This window comes from Rhopilema esculentum, chromosome 7 (genome assembly GCF_057945365.1).
Source record: "Rhopilema esculentum isolate cy_ngs chromosome 7, ASM5794536v1, whole genome shotgun sequence".
NCBI lineage: Eukaryota > Metazoa > Cnidaria > Scyphozoa > Rhizostomeae > Rhizostomatidae > Rhopilema > Rhopilema esculentum.
This window is the reverse complement of record NC_142821.1, coordinates 9,437,731-9,453,214: the sequence shown is the minus strand read 5'-3', so window position 1 is coordinate 9,453,214 and position 15,484 is coordinate 9,437,731. Positions and strand designations below refer to the sequence as shown.

Genomic DNA, 15,484 nt, shown 5'->3' with positions numbered 1-15,484 from the left:
GAACTGACACGCAAAACTATTTTTTGATATAATGCAGAAAACGATGCATGGAATCTTAATTTCAAGTTTTCGGTTAATTATTATTGTCCGTTTTGACGCATTTCCGCTCTAAATGTCATGAAATTATCGTCGAGTGCTCGACCATTGTCGGCATTTCATGTGACCCAGTGCGTGTGACGTCACAAACACCATGTTTTGATTCCTTGAATGGAAATCACGCATGGACTGGACAGTTCAGTTCATCTTGTTCAGTTACTATTCGAGGAGATATACGTAGCCTTTGATCCAAGATTCATGAAAATTCGAGGCTAATGAAATGTACGAAGGATATGTGCTGGCTGGTACTGCGTTATATTAGGAGGGAATTTATCTTTGGAAGGAATAGGCACTTTTAGCTGCTCGAAGAAATTCTCAATTCTGAAGTCAATCATGCGGACGAATGTAAGAATCTTTTCATTTTATCATGAATCTAGCTTCTTTTTCGAATAAATTCAATATATTATTACTTCGATATACATCCATATAAATCATGAACGTTATTTTATTTTGGGTTTGCAAACTCATCGGTTCACTCGAGTTACAGGAGGGCAGCGGCCTGGGAGATGAAAATTTTACTAAGTTGTTATCCTGCAAATAGCGAAGCGATCGTACCAGGTGCTTAACCCCTGAAAATCTTTCATGTGATTGAATAAATAATATGCCGAAAATGAGTGACGTTAATTCGAAACCTTTACTTCGTATATTGAAGTTAACCAGGATCAAAGACCGAGATTAACTTTTGGGGGGAGGAGGGAAGCCCTGATAAATAAGTCAAACAGCAGCCGTATTTAACAAAATATAAGTATTTTACTTTGGTTTCCAGAAAATAAAAAATCCTGCCAATATTTTCATCGCTACCATTATTCGATATGTTGGCCCGCCACACACTGGGTCCTGCAAGATGGAGGAAGGGCCTCAAAGGCGTTGAATAATGCGATATTCTTGCAAATCTTATTATGAACGGTTTGTAAAGGAGTCATGATCTGTTTTCCTATCAGATTGTCGAAATGGAGCCAAAACATACTGAATTAATGTATCGATGCTCATCCGCAAAGTCATGAAAGTACCACCCTCCAGACTGCCGTGTTGTTCAAGTGATGTGAACATGGTGTTTGTGACGTCGCGATTATGCGGAAGGCTCGGGCAAACTCGTCCGTGCTCGGGAAATGTTCGGTGGCTAACTTTGACGCGCAATAACTCGAAAACTGTGTTGAATATTAAAAAAATAATAATTTACCAGGTATTTTTGCTCGATGTGCTTTCATTTGAGGTCAAGTTAATTTTGCGTGTCAGTTCACCTTTAAGCAAATATTTCTGATTGAGGTCAAAACGTCGGCATCGTGTGGAGTGGAATTTTAATCTTTTGCAAGAATAATCCTTTTTGCAGCAATTATCCATCATTCATAGTTTCAAGCACTTGTACTTTATTTCATATTTTGCAGCTTTAATGTGAATGATAAAAACTTTTTTTATTTCTCTTGGATGTATTTTCTTAGGTACAAATTTTGACAAAAGTAAGGAAGTTTTGAAAGGTGGGTACGAGGGGCAATTCACTCTTGCAAATAGCGTACGAGATTTTCCCTAAAACAAAAGGATTTCTGGGGATTTTCAGATAAAACAATAGGATTTTCACAAAAGGTGTACAAGATTTTCTTGGAGTGATTTGCTCCTCGGGTGGGTATACATATCGCATATTTGTAGATGCATATTTGCCTGAAAGTAGGACTTTCTAAAGTCTTGAATAACTTATTCTAGATGCTGAAAATACCTCATTTTTGTTCATTATTACAAAGCTGTTTGATTTTGATTCTATGCAGACAAAATGCAAGCAAAAGTTGCATTTCTCGAAACTATATCCTGAGACTATCTGTTGGCGGTCAAAGGCTCACGGCCCTCACTGAAGGAGAGCCATTCCAGGCATTAGCACAATTGTAATCACCCTGGGTAGTCATATTTTTGAAAAGCAACCCAGGTTTCACGTCGTTTGTTAATACTTTCGCATACTTTTAGTATATACGATTTTGAAAAGAGGAGGACGAAAAGTTGTACAGCAGAATCTGGTCATTGCAATTTTCAGTGCCATTTCAGGAGAGCAAGATGGGTTCTTTGGATGCCGTCGAGGCTCAGCTGAAGAAAAAGGTAAACTTTTCCACGGTTTGTCTGCCCTTTCCGCTTGCAACTGCGTGTAAACAGATCCTATATTCAGCAATAAATTAGCCGGATTGTCTTCTCAGTCGTAAGATTTCTTCATAATCTGCCTTAATGTAGGGTTGTTGTCTAGGAAAGAATATCTATCGTGATTAAGTTGACTTTTGCTCTGTCCGTTTGACTAGGCCCATCACGCGAGCGGTGTGGTTTGCATCACCGTGCATTTTATAAAATGGTATATTTCCCAGTTTTGGATGATTTTGAAATTTTGGAACCACAAACTTGTTTTTATTTACCCTTCCCTACATCCATCTGCAAATCCTTGGTATAAAAATTAAAGTGATAGAAGGTGTCATTTCATTTAATTACAACGTACATGCCTGTTCAATTTTTTGCCACTTTTAAATCACTTTGTCTAGATTGCAACAATTACGTGTGTCTAAGAGTTTATTAGGTAGCCAAACTGGAAATTCAACAGTTTTTGTAATATCTCGAAGGAGCATTGTTTACTATTAAGGCTGTGGTGGACTAGCCACACCGATCGTTGTGAAATTTGTTCGAGATGAGCAGGATTGGGGTGCTTATTCAAACTTCATTGAGAAGTAATCCAGTTTTGTTGTTAAGAAAATATTAAGCACTTGTTGATATTATAATTTTGATGTTTCAAGTAGAATTCTGATTTTATTGTGGAAATATATAAGAAAAGGTACATTTTTGAGCCTCGTCAATATTGTTTTATGGGTGGGTGCTGCTGAGGCAGCCTACCACAGGGATGCATAAACCAGACAATTGATATTGCACTGGTGCGTGTAGAGCCACAATCTTACAATTTGAGTATTGTCCTTCCATCCCAGTTTGTTTTTAGGATCATTGACGATTTTAGATTACTTAGCATTGAAAAACCATTGTTAAGAGCTAAACCTCCAAAGCAAGTTTTAACTGACTTGAGACACTGGATAATTACTATTCACGATCTTTGAATCCGATTCCAAATTCCATTTAAAGAGAATTCCAAAGTTTGCATTCAAGAAGCTTAGTTTTGAAAAGAAAAATGTAGGGATTGATTGTTGCTGTTTACTTTATAGGGCTTGCAAGATCTTAGCTGGTAAAGAATTCACAATGTGTTAATTAAAGTTGTTGATTTAGACATTAAGGCTTATCCTGAAGCACTATTAAATGCCCTGTTTTGTTTTTTCAAAACTTGCTTTATAACTGAATTTGTAGAATGGGCAAAGTGTTTAATTTTTTTTAGTAGAAGTCCAAAGTATTTGAAAATAAATAGCTTTTGTGAACTTTTATAATTTTCAAAAACTTTTACTTGAATTTTTTTACTGAATAAGCAGCCATCATGATAGTGGGTGCTATATATTTCAATTTAATTGATTATATTTTAAAGAAGGGGCTTCTTGAAAACCAGCACTTCTGATGAAGGCCAGACCCTCCCTGTTGATTAATATATTTTGAAAGAATTGGAACAAATTGATATAAATTCTCAGCAGTAGATTAATTTTGATTTCATTCCAAAGCAAAATAGTTTGTCTTAATTCATTTGGTCCAGTTACTTTCTAAGTATCCTTTGCCTGAAATGCAAAAAATTTGAAATTTTTTTTTATCACTTAAGATAAAATTATCACATTACCATAGTTGCTAGTGCTATTATATTAAAAACTGTTTCCAGATATGTATCTTGATCAAATAAAAGATCTTTAAAACACTTCTTGTTCGGCAGAACTTTGATCTGTTTGATTTACTCAGTTTTCTTGGGAACAGTCATACAGACTTACTTGTAGCTGAAGAATATGGGAGAGTTCTCAATTTTACATCATTAAATATTTATGGTTTTAGTGAGACTGATAAAAGCAATAAAAATTATCCTATCTACTATTGAAATTATCCATACCAATATGGGCTTTAAGAACTTTTCAAAATCCCAAAGTTTGCTGTTAGATTCTTTTTGTAAACATAAAAGCCACAGAAAATGTATTCTACCAGTGATGATTTTTATATTTTTTTGAAATACAGTCAACTTTGTTACAGTCACTTTGCTTAAAGTCACACATCTACTGGTTAGAGCCAAATAAATTTTAGACTGTAATACACAAAAACTGTTAATTAAGCTGTGCTTTCAGTTGTAACTTTTCAGGCAACTTTTTTGTGACTCTAATTCAGGTACTTACTGCAATTTTTTTTAAAAAGTTATTGAGTTTGCTTCATGAAATATATTGATAAAGGTAAGCAGCAGTAACAGAAATAGCATTTAAAGAATGGTATATATATAGCTAAATAAAATTAATAATCTAATTTCAACTTCACCTTGTGATGACAGTGTTAATAAAATTATTTTAAGGAGTGCAGTATATTTTGTTAGATAAACTGAATATTCAAAGTTCATTTAGTCTAATTTTTCTTTTTAATACTTGGCTATATTTGAGACTTATTCAAGAATGAAGCCTCTGCCTCCTTTAATACTTAATATTGAACATTAAACATAATGCTGATTTCACTTATTTCACTTATTTAACTTATTAAAATATTTTAGACAATGCTGTTGAAAGATCTAGTTTCTTATACAACAGTTTTAAAGAGTCACAATTCTTTTGTAGATAATTATTTTCAAAAGTCAGGAGTAACTTATTTTAATTGTGTATATTGAACAGCAAGTATTTGTAGCAAAAAGGGGACAAGCAATTCTTCCAAGCTGTTTTGGCATGTTGCTTTGGCATTTTGCCAAAGTTGGCCCACCACAAATCGCACTGGTGTTGCTTAGATGCAATTGTTAAAGAGGAATCCTTATACATACTGTACAAATGGATTATGACTACCTAGTGTAATTTACAAAGGAATTATGGGGATAGACCTATTATAAGGAGATGTCTCATGTGTGACTCCACCTAATATAGATATTTAGAACTTACAGGAATTATATTCTTGAAAATTATCCTATCTACTATTGAAATTATCCATACCAATATGGGCTTTAAGAACTTTTCAAAATCCCAAAGTTTGCTGTTAGATTCTTTTTGTAAACATAAAAGCCACAGAAAATGTATTCTACCAGTGATGATTTTTATATTTTTTTGAAATACAGTCAACTTTGTTACAGTCACTTTGCTTAAAGTCACACATCTACTGGTTAGAGCCAAATAAATTTTAGACTGTAATACACAAAAACTGTTAATTAAGCTGTGCTTTCAGTTGTAACTTTTCAGGCAACTTTTTTGTGACTCTAATTCAGGTACTTACTGCAATTTTTTTTAAAAAGTTATTGAGTTTGCTTCATGAAATATATTGATAAAGGTAAGCAGCAGTAACAGAAATAGCATTTAAAGAATGGTATATATATAGCTAAATAAAATTAATAATCTAATTTCAACTTCACCTTGTGATGACAGTGTTAATAAAATTATTTTAAGGAGTGCAGTATATTTTGTTAGATAAACTGAATATTCAAAGTTCATTTAGTCTAATTTTTCTTTTTAATACTTGGCTATATTTGAGACTTATTCAAGAATGAAGCCTCTGCCTCCTTTAATACTTAATATTGAACATTAAACATAATGCTGATTTCACTTATTTCACTTATTTAACTTATTAAAATATTTTAGACAATGCTGTTGAAAGATCTAGTTTCTTATACAACAGTTTTAAAGAGTCACAATTCTTTTGTAGATAATTATTTTCAAAAGTCAGGAGTAACTTATTTTAATTGTGTATATTGAACAGCAAGTATTTGTAGCAAAAAGGGGACAAGCAATTCTTCCAAGCTGTTTTGGCATGTTGCTTTGGCATTTTGCCAAAGTTGGCCCACCACAAATCGCACTGGTGTTGCTTAGATGCAATTGTTAAAGAGGAATCCTTATACATACTGTACAAATGGATTATGACTACCTAGTGTAATTTACAAAGGAATTATGGGGATAGACCTATTATAAGGAGATGTCTCATGTGTGACTCCACCTAATATAGATATTTAGAACTTACAGGAATTATATTCTTGAAACTGTGAACCTGATAGCCTTGAAACTTCAGAGCCTTTGAAATGTGATATCAACCTAGGTGTTCCAGTCTTGCTAAAGTTTTCTTGTCACTGAAAAGATGATGAGTAAATGAAATTGCTGAACTGGAACAATCAATAGGCCTTTTTAGAATTAAGTTGGCCTAGAAAAGGATTGTTATTTCCCTCACTGTGAAAAACATAGGAATACAACAAACATTGATTAAATTGATCAGGATTTATTATACTTGAGCCTAAAGTGTCTGTAGGATATGTCATTTCCCATTTAGAAGTCATGAATGGGGAGAATAAAAACACAAAGTTATCCTGTGACACAATGCTTAGCTCTCTTCTTTGAAACACCCAGACTCGTATGATGATTACCCTTTGAATAACCACAAAGTATGCGAGTAATTTAGGATCTAGACGCAATAATTGTTTCTAGTTGAGTAAAGGAATTAAAGAAAGCTGAGTTACTGAGACAAACATAAGCTCAATTAAATTTTTGCCCGCGAGGCTATGTCTGTAAGCAACAATGTGGCGTGTAATAATGATACTTCCACTATTTACTACGTAAATATAAGGATAAATATTTCCGCTGTTTTTAATAAACTAATCTTTTCTTCTTTGATATCTTTTTTGTCGCTGTTAGCATACAAACAAACGATAATACTCATGTCTTTAAAAACTTTATGTGGAGGGTCTGTGGTAAATTTCCATTTAAAGTTTGCTCTTTCATCGGCTGTTTTATGAAGAAATTTCCAAGGTACTAATTTTGAAGGATGTAAATTATGCATTTGGCTTGAATTTAAAGGAAGAGGGAGATTTAAGGTCATATAATATATTTATCAAGTTGATAGTAATAGCCACGAATGGAGATTGGTTTCGATTAGGTTTATAGCAGTTGCGTTGTATTGTATTTTGAAAACATTATTTCTTTCTGCAAACAGTTCTTTTTTGCAGTTGTGTTTTTCGATATTAAGTCCTCGTATGAAAACATAGTAACCCTGTGTTTCCCTGCTTTGCACTTTGTTGTGCTTCGGTGAATGATGCATTCGAACATGCAAATGAACGCCAAAAACGGGGACATTTGAATGTGCTGACAACAGCAAGAAATCGCGTGCTTTCTGGCACGCAAAATTTCAAACATTTCAAAATGGAGAATCCAAAATAGACTGATGCTAAGGAAGAAATTTTATTCACTGTCGGATTTCACTGATTTTTTATTTTGGCGCCAATTTGGTGAAGCTTTTTGAAGACCTCTTTTTAAAAGCGAGGCTACCAGCAGCATTTTTTGGAACATTGCGAATGGCTCGCCTTCTTAATAATCAGGGGATCTTCCAACATGCAAACTTGTGGGGAAATCACCCACTAGGTCCTATGACTTACGCTTTATTTGTCTGGCAATTAAAATAGCGAATTAAATTTTATTAAATCTGTTTACCGTTCGTTTCTGTTGTTTTGCTTGTTAAGCCCCGGTCAAACTATCTAAACATCGCACTGAGCAACACACAACATCTGCAAATCTTGCTCAGCTCTGCACAGTGCGTTGCCCAGTACAGGGTGGTCAAACGATCTGAGCATCGCTCAACAACACCTCGAACAAAAGAAATGTGTAATGACTCTCTCCATATTTTTTATCGCCGTCAAACATCGTTGAGCAGGACGGAGCAAAGCTGAGCAAGTGGTCAAATGAACTTGAAATTTTGCTATCAGTTGCGTCACAACAAGAAAATACAATTATCCCTTAAATTCTCACTAATAGAAAGACCTCTGACTCATAATGTATTGAATATAATACGGATCTTTGTGAAGAGGTGGCGTTTGAACTTCAAGAAAGTGTGCTTTTTGTGCTTTATGATTTGACTGATCAAGATGCATTCATTTTGCCTTTTTGCAAATTTGCACATCATGAAATTGTTAACAGCTTTTTGCACACTTGAGAAGATAAATAATTGCTAAGATTCAACGAAGTTTTCATACACCAAATTTTCATTGTGCAATGAGTTCTATGCTGCATCGCTATCTCAATAACCTCAGGGTTTCACAAAGCTTTTGGCACGAAAGGCTTGGTGCCCAGCCCCCATGCATATTTCAACTCACTGTCCCTTGATTAAGGTGGTAGTTGATGACCGATATGATGGACGGGTATCATTAGTATGGCGGACAGTTATCATTGACGTGGTATCATGTGCGAATGTATTTTTTATTACGATTCCATTAATGGCTTTGGATAAAATGCAAACCCTCGAACAATGTTAAGAATCTTGTGGTTATGCTGATACACCCATGGCTTCCTTGTGTTGAATCGAAGCATTGTCCATGCGCAATAATGCATTTATTACCTATACGTGGATGATAATGCCATCAACGATGAGATATGGTTCTGATATCATTGGAGAGAGGTTTTTGTCAGCATCGATACATTTTCTATCCCCTGGCAAGTTAAATAATACTGGTTTTAATTGATAAGTGGGAGATCCTACCTTGATCGTTTTACTGAAGCGGGTACCATAGAAAAATGTTTCTCGAAATTGGAGGCCTGAAGGCAGTTAGATGTGTAAAAACTATCGATAGATCTTTAACACGTTACAACTTAATAGATTTACCAACAGTATGATGAAAACTTCATAGTATGATATATTCGGTTACATCTACGTAGATAGTCATTTAGGCCATCCAGTAAAAAGCAGGTTTTAATGTACCTATTAATAATAGCTTTTTGGGTTATTCAATCTACTTATGTTGCTTCGTCGTTGTCAATTCACAGGGATTTCATTGGCTGTTGAGTATTATTCGTATTCACATAATCAAACTCTTCTTAAGAATTTTTAGCTGATGAACATGAAACGGTTATTTCGAAGCCGATAGACTTTTCCCAGTACCCTGCCGGGTGCCCATAAAGTTTTTAGTTGTTTTTCTTATTTCAGTCAGTATCAAGTAACTGCTTAAACACAGTAACGAGCCACCTCAATAGACTGCGTGTTTATTTGTTTGCGCTGTTGGATTTCAACACTCCAACCGTGTAATGTTTATCAAACTAACATTAAATTTCGTTTCCTTAATTTTTGCTGCTATCTGTAGCTATATTAAAACTGTGTTCTGTTTTTACAGGAAAATAACCACTTTTGCCTCTTTTGTTGTACTACTGGCAGTTTAGTGGTGTATTAACAGTCACTTTTCGCTCATTTTTATCCTTTTTCTTCCCGCCTTCCCCTAACTCCAGAAATGTTCGTCTGTCGGCCTATCACGTCCAGGAGTTTTGTTGTGAAGTGTTGTATCTATTGTTGATTTCCTGCACAGTCACCTTAAAAATCTTTCTCTAAGTAATTGAATCCCGAATGACGCCTTTTGAAGTTTGTTTTGTGTGTCAAAAACATTGTTGTTAAAAGGCAATAGACAAACACTAAAAGGGCTTAAGCTATCTTTCAATCAAAAATTGACCAATCAGTGAGCATGATTCCTCTCACACCTTCATTGATTGGTTAATATTTATTGACAGATGGCTTAAGCCAATCAAATAACTGTCTATTGCCTTTAAAAGTTTCAATATTGTAGAGAGAAATTGCAATCTTACAAGTCAATTAAATTTTGCTGCTGAAATCTGAATCGAACTTTGAAATAACTCATTGCCTGGAACTTCTAATAATACTTGCAGAACTTCAAAGTTTTTGTTAAAAAAATATTTTTTATTCATTTTAAGCACATCTACATACATACTTATAGCAGAAGATAATGCTCATCGCTTTCAAAAGTGTTATAAACTTTTAAGGCTTGGAAACTTTTAAAAGTTTATCGTGTCCCTTGTAAACTGATTTCTATGGCATATCAGATTTAAAATGATTATTTTTTAGCTTGAGGATACGGAAAATATTGAAGAGAGAAGAGAAATCCGAAAGCAGCTGCGAGAACTGCGGAACAAAAAATTCGAAGAGGAAATTAAGAAGGTTACTGCAACCGACTACCGTCCTGGTAGAGACAAAACTGCGTTATCGAATGGTGTTGATACATCGATAGGAAACATTGGAAAGAAAGAAAGTGTGAATAAAAATGACGACGATGAAGACGCTTATGGGATATATCATATTGAGACGGAAGAGGAACTACAAGCTTTGGTGAGTCTTCAGACTTTGCTTCTAATCGACAAGCCTATTTGTCTTACCTGTCTATTGCAGCGGAACATTGTCACGTGATATAACATCTATTCGCCACTGGGGAGCTATTCTAAAGCTCTTCTAGCCTCGGGCTCCAGCTTGTATGCACAATGAAACTTTAAAGGCTCTTGCCCAACCGGCATGCTTAGCGGCAGTTGTCTTCAGAAATTGACTGTGTTTTTTATTCGAATGCACCAGGATATTAGGCCGGTTCTTTGAATTTTCGTCGCAAAGCGTGCCGGTTGCGCAAGAGAATGAAGTCACATACGATCTGAATTAAATTTAGCTCATATGCTAGTGGCAAAAATGTTTTTTGTAGAATACTTCACTCTTTTTTCTGTAAAAACACACTTTTTAAGAACGCCGAGGCTTAGTTCAAGAAAAATACGAATCACATAAAAGTGCATGGCCGGCCTCAGGCGAAAATTATCAAAAATCGATCTAATGTTAACAAAACATAATTGTTAAAATATCATTCGCAACAATTACTCGCTGGTCCAGCAAACAATTTCAAAATAAGGACAGCGTTAGATGTGGCAAAAGTTATCTGGTTTTTAAAGAAGAGAACGTAGACCTGTAGAGGTAGGATTGACATTTTCAAGCAACGTTGTAGTAATGACAGACATTTGATTGTTGTTAAGAGATTACTTAGGGGTTTTTAGCATCTGAATTTCAGTATTGTATTGAGCGCCATATGGTTTTGGTTTGTCCCTCGTATCTCTATAGGCGTTATTGTCAGTGAATTCTGTATTATAAGCAGTAAACGAGAAGTTAATGTTAAATAAAAATACACTACCTAGTTGATTGTTTTGTAGAATGTCCGCTGTAAAGAATCCGGAGATCTGTGAAAGGAAAATTGCTTTTTTGGAAATCTCAAGGATAGCAATAGAATGGCAAATACTTTGAGGATAATTGTAAATGCATCAAGGATAGATTCTCGAAGTCATAATGCAGTATAAACATCTAGATGGGGTATAAAGATATAGATGGGGTGCCAGTAGATATTAAGAACGAATTAATGGTTTAAATGCACCTCGCCAACTAAGACCCCATTCATTAATGTCCAGAACTATAATAGTATACAGCAAACTTTTGTATTTTGTACATATCAGATGAATAACAGGACTGCTCGACCACCTGGTCGTTATCGTTAGCGTCTTAGCAATTATCTCCTCTTTGCATCTTCTATTCCAGGGCAGGCTGCGGCTTTTCTCAATCTGCTCCTTACACGCGTCCGTGTTTTGAAGGAATTTGAGAATTACCTGAAAGAGACAGAATGATCTAATAACTTAATCAACTGTCGTTCATATAAAGCTAAAGTGGCAAGGATTGTTGATCCTGTCAATGGCTTCCTTTGTGCCAAGCTGTAACTTTACCCGTGTTGAATTATTAAGTGAATCTTGGAAATGTAATATCTGTAAGGTAGCTTCGGGGGCAGGAGTCGTGGCCTATTCAGTAATTACTTCTAGACTTAATTGGGATTACCCAGGAATGTATCAGCTTTGAAGGTAAACTGCAGAAAATTTCCGGATTTTGGAGTTGAGATGAGAATGTGCGCCCCGATATTAATGCCACACACTCTATTTACAGGTGCACACTCTTAGCCACGTCTTTGCTCTGTCCTTTGTGTAAAGGAGTGTCTTTTTCTCCAGTTGTGGAATCAGTGAGTTACCTGGTGCCATTGACAAGTATACCTAGGTTCTCGTAGATTCTGGTAGCTTTTGGAACTCTTTCTATGTCGTGAATACCCAATGAGAAAATTCTTTTTACAATATATCTTTCAATATATATTAGATATGAGTCGGTGTATGTATTTGCATTGGTTATCTTACTAAACTCTTTCTTTATTAAGCGTGTTCACAACCCAATTCTATCTTTTAGGAAAAGGTTGGGCTGTTTCTTTTACTTGCTCTTTTAACAGATAAACTCCTTGGATATAAGCAGTCTTATAAGCTCTCCAAGGCTTTCAATAAAAGTTATTAACAGTACCACTCCCGTCTCGCGCTCGTTTTACAATTTCCTTCCATCCAGTTTCATTTATGTTTTTAATCCACTCCTTCAACTTCCCTTAACTGCCAACGACTTTTTAAACGTACGCTTAAATATTTTATAACGCTCGCGGCTTTAATTGAAATTATGACTGCTACTCACGTAGAAAATTGTTCTTCACCAACCATAATAATGACGTCACAGACGCTGAAACACAGGAGTAACAAAGTTTTTTAGCGAGAAAGCAACTGTGGAGGAGCATTTTCCCTGCGGCATGTTTTGCTGGATCATGTTTTGATCCCTTAAAATTTGAGTTGGTGGAACAATTATGTTTTCAGTATCTCACAGGAAGCGATGAAGTCTAGGAGTTAAGCTGCTTGAAGTTACAGGATTTTGTCACTACGGTGCTGTCCTCCTCCTATATTTACTTTGAGAGAATTGGTCGTGGGTCGTTAACTTTCAGAAATCCCTCTGTTAAACTAAGACCATTACGTTGGTTAATTTCTTTTAATCCTGTGTAGTTAATTACATCTAGGATTGATCGCGACTCGTGGACGACACTTGTTGTTTTGCTTCGTTGCATTGCTGTATCCGACACACTATGTTTTCAGATCCAATCAAAGCTGTCGTAGATTATCTCAGCTCAGACAGTGCTCCCTTCATTCGTGCAAGACAGTCGTTCAAAGCCCTTTGGAATTTGCGTGGTTATCTCAACTGCATTAACATGGCAATATAGGTTTTATTCTTTTCTATGGTTTTAAGATTTGTCTTGCTTCTATTTCATTCTGAGATTTTGATAAAAAGGCCATAACCGAAAGGCTGGTTTAAAGATTTTTGTGGCACTCCTTGCATTGACTTTGCATCACAATTGTGGCCTAGGTAAGGTGTATACTCTTCTTTAAACAATCCATAACGGATATTAATCGAAGATAAAAAGCTCGGTTGGAAAAACAATCGTAGTCCTGAAGTTTTAATATTAAAAAACTTGCAATTGCTTAATATTAGATTGTACTAATACTAATTTCTGGGTACTGCCAGGTCCATCAAATCCTAGAAATACTTAAATGCTTTCCAGGTTTATGTGTTACTCTTAATATAAATTTTCAAAATGGCGGTTTTTACTCGCTGTTTTGCTTCCTGTTGTCGACATAGCTTTTGGGGAAAAAATGCCATGAACAATTATTAAGAGATTTTAATTTATAGACTATAGTTGTAGAGCAATCGATGCTGAAATGTTAACAACATTTTGAACACTGATGCCTCAAATTATTGAAAAAAATTAAGAACATCTAACTTTGGCAAAATTATCTTGTTCTTGAAAAACGAAAATGTAGCTCAATGTAATTACGTTATAGCCCGCTTTTCTAATCGCTGCATTTTATACTTATGGAATCAAGATCAATATAAGTTTAGATGCTTCCACAAATTATTTCCTTTTTTTGATTTTTTTTTCATTTTTATAACACTACTTTATACTTCTCGGTATTTCGTTGTACATTTTTCTTTGCTGACCCCTATGCTCTTAGAAAATACACTAACGCTTTTTTATAGCTTTGTTAAGCCTCTGTCTGTTAACTATATCTTGCATGTTAGTTTAATACTTAACGATATTGTGGTTTCGTATCTTTGTTGTCAACTATTTTATCTGCAAAAATTATTTTCTTATCATTCCCGGTTTTCTGCTGCTTAATCAGTTCCTTTGGACTGTGGTGCGTGTTTATCTTCGTTTGAACCTTGCATTGTTTTTGTTTCTTGCTAAGTGACTGCCTTTGTAGATTTGTCTTTGCATGTTCTCGCAACTTCCATTATACGCGTAAACAGATTCTTGAGCTGCAAGGAATGCGATGCGAATGAATGTCGATTGCATATTGACGCAATAAAGTTATTTTGTTTGCAAGAACAATCACATTGTTTCAGTTACTCCATTAATCTGCTTTTCATTTCTCATGTCTAAACATTCAGTATTTTACATTTAACCCTTGTTTGTGCAGTTCATTATTGAATCGATGCCGTCGTGATTGACTTAGAGTTGAGTCAATCATTTAGCCAGCAATGGAGGGAGTTAAGTATTGAATAATGCTTGGGAGCTCACTTTGACCCCCCCCCCCCCCACAGCAATTGGCTGTCTTCTGAAAGTAAGATGCATTTCTGTAATGTTTACTTTTCGGTCTATAGGAGTTTTGCCTATTCAGGGTTTTTCTTTTTGACGTGGAAGCCGTCTTGATCCATATCTAGTCCCACCGAATAAATTCGAAGATCGCATCCAGATTAGCATCCCGATTCTATCGTCTCCATCATTTACCAAATCTTCCTCCTCCTCTTCATCACTATTTTCCTTGGCAATGCCCCAAACCTCTTTCTTTTTAACCTCTTTTTCGACACGACTTGCATCATCCGTGACATTGCTGACAAGCTGCACCATCTGATCATCATTTTCTATTTCTTCTTGATCAACCATCTCATTACTTCGGCTGCTTTGTCTTCGTACTAAATCTAGAAACGTTTGAACGATTTAGCTAACTGGTTTAGCACATAATCTGTCTAGGCAGACTTTGCAGTACATCTGTTTTGACTTGCTATGCTCTTATTCTTGCATTTAAAAGTCTTCTATTATATTTCTGTAAATTGCTTACCTATTGACATTAAAATTTAAAGATGGTTAGCCATATTATGTAGTAGTCCAAGGCACACAAAAATTTCCCAAAACTACCACCCTTTCACCGAAAAATTATTTTGTATATGGCTTAGATGAAATTCACTAATCAAGAAAAAAAGTTTTGCCCTTTTATGTATTTAATTGTACCATAACTTTAAAAGAGAGAGGGGAGAGATTGCTAGTTTCAACCAGTAAATTTTCGTATTATGTGTTCCAAGTTTTTTTGCAATGGTCGTATGTTGCTTAAGGTACACCTGTAAGATGTAAAATAACTGCATTTTCAATTTCATTAACGTTTATTGTTAATATGTTTGTTTTTGTAGCTTAATGAGACGCCATTCACAGAAACAGACAAACGGAAAAAGATTCGTGCTCGCATCCGGGAAATCAGAAATCACAGGCTGGGTAAATGATGCTTTGGAATTTTCTTTTTCTACACCACTTTCACGTTTTAAACTCTACATGCCTTATTTTACCCCGTTTGTAGAGACCTTAAACTTGAAA

The 15,484-nt window shown here is 35.3% G+C and overlaps 1 protein-coding gene across 1 annotated transcript in view; it reads left to right on the top strand.

Moving 5' to 3' along the window:
* The first annotated feature begins 1,943 nt into the window (after nt 1–1,943).
* LOC135683801 (uncharacterized) overlaps nt 1,944–15,484 on the top strand; it is a 24,268-nt gene continuing 10,727 nt past the window's right edge. The window contains exons 1-3 of the mRNA XM_065199149.2: nt 1,944–2,178; nt 10,036–10,296; nt 15,304–15,385. Of these exons, the coding sequence (XP_065055221.2) occupies nt 2,137–2,178; nt 10,036–10,296; nt 15,304–15,385 (385 nt within the window). The 5' untranslated portion in view covers nt 1,944–2,136. The remainder of the gene's footprint in view (nt 2,179–10,035; nt 10,297–15,303; nt 15,386–15,484) is intronic.